Source organism: Trypanosoma grayi (genome assembly GCF_000691245.1).
Source record: "Trypanosoma grayi strain ANR4 Tgr_1321_V1, whole genome shotgun sequence".
Taxonomy (NCBI): Eukaryota; Euglenozoa; class Kinetoplastea; order Trypanosomatida; family Trypanosomatidae; genus Trypanosoma; species Trypanosoma grayi.
Window position 1 is genome coordinate 2,438 of NW_008826940.1, and position 1,397 is coordinate 3,834.

At 60.9% G+C, this 1,397-nt stretch overlaps 2 protein-coding genes across 2 annotated transcripts; both read right to left on the bottom strand.

Moving 5' to 3' along the window:
• Positions 1–14: 14 nt before the first annotated feature.
• On the bottom strand, positions 15–671 carry DQ04_13211010 (charged multivesicular body protein 2A; the record flags this gene model as incomplete). The annotated part of the gene is made up of 1 exon (XM_009316906.1): positions 15–671. One exon carries the CDS (start codon positions 669–671, stop codon positions 15–17), a length of 657 nt encoding a protein of 218 aa, XP_009315181.1.
• A 405-nt stretch (positions 672–1,076) lies between these two features.
• On the bottom strand, positions 1,077–1,331 carry DQ04_13211020 (Trypanosoma vivax; the record flags this gene model as incomplete). Its single annotated transcript, XM_009316907.1, has 1 exon — positions 1,077–1,331. The coding sequence occupies one exon, from the start codon at positions 1,329–1,331 to the stop codon at positions 1,077–1,079; it is 255 nt and encodes an 84-aa protein (XP_009315182.1).
• Between the last annotated feature and the right edge of the window lie 66 nt (positions 1,332–1,397).

Sequence of the window (1,397 nt, forward strand, 5' to 3'; positions counted from 1 at the left end):
GAACGCGGCAGCGGTCACCTCATCGATGCCCGCAGCGCAGCGAGCCGCGCGTCGAGCTCCTTGTCGTCCTCGGCGCTTGCCTCCTGCTGCTGCTGCGGCAGTGGCAGCGCCGCGTCAACGACGCCGACCTTGCTCTTGAACTCGAGGCCAACCTCGTCCATCACCTTCTGCAGCTCCAGCTCCGTCTCGCCCTCCTCCTCGCCCTCGTCGTCCATGACGTCGTCGACAGCGTCGTTCATCATCTCTTCCTTCATCCCCATCATCTCGTTCTGTTTCTCGAACTCCCGCATCACGCGCTGCATCTCGGGGAGGTTCATCTGTGTATTCATCTTGTGCATCGCCTTCGCCACGCCCTTCATCGCGGTCGCCATCTGCGCGGTCGACTGCATCGTTTGGATGCGCAGCGCGACGCCCTGAATCTGCGTGCGCATGCGGTACATCTTGTGCTGGTACTTGCGGGTGCGCACGAGGTCGCGTGCGAGGATGCGCACCGAGTCGATCTGGTCCTGCTTCGCCATCTTCTTCATGTCAACGACAATCTTGCGCTCCTGCTGCTGGAGCTTGTTGCGCTCGCGGTCGATATCACGGATGGTGCGGTCGAGGCCGCGTTTGTACTTGCGCATCGCCTCCTGCGGCGTCTCACGGTGGAACAAGTCGCGGATGAACGACATGACGTGCGCTCCGCCCTGCGACTATGTGTATGTATATATATCTAAATATATATATATATTTCGCTCTGTGTGTACTGCTATCGCAGTACGCCGTTCCGCCGCAGGGCGTGAGGGAGGGAGGGAGCGAGCGAGCGAGAGGAAAGTAAAGAAATAGAGAGGGAGACGCATTGAACAAAGAAAACGACAACAACAACAACAATAACAACGCACACGGAAGAACTAGCAGACGGAGAAGCAGCGCCTTGCCACTCCCCGCCGCAGCGACCGTGTAGCAACTGCACAGGAGCAAAAGCTGGGACATGAGCAAGGGGAGATCTCCTCGTCACTTCGCTCCCTTAACGCACCTGTGCCCTCCACGCACTGGTGCTTAACCGACCTTAATGTGGCTCCGAACTGCGGTGACGACTACGGCAGGAGGTTCGCGACACGCCGCGCACACACAGTGGCAGGCATCGGCACAGTGCTTGCGAACCCGCGCACGTACGGCACGGAGCAACGCGACGTCGCATAGAACGGAGCCTGCCCACGCAAGACCGTGATAACCGACACAATGCGCTCCGCCTCTGCGGCATCCCCATCCTCCTTTTGCTGCGGCTGCGGCTTCTTCTTCCACCAGTCCTTCGGCATCTCGGCCGGTCTGTCGCCCGCCGTCGCGCGCATCTCGGCGAGCGTGACGCCGCCCTTCGCCACCGCGGGGCAGAAGCCCGACAGCCGCAACTCCCGCAG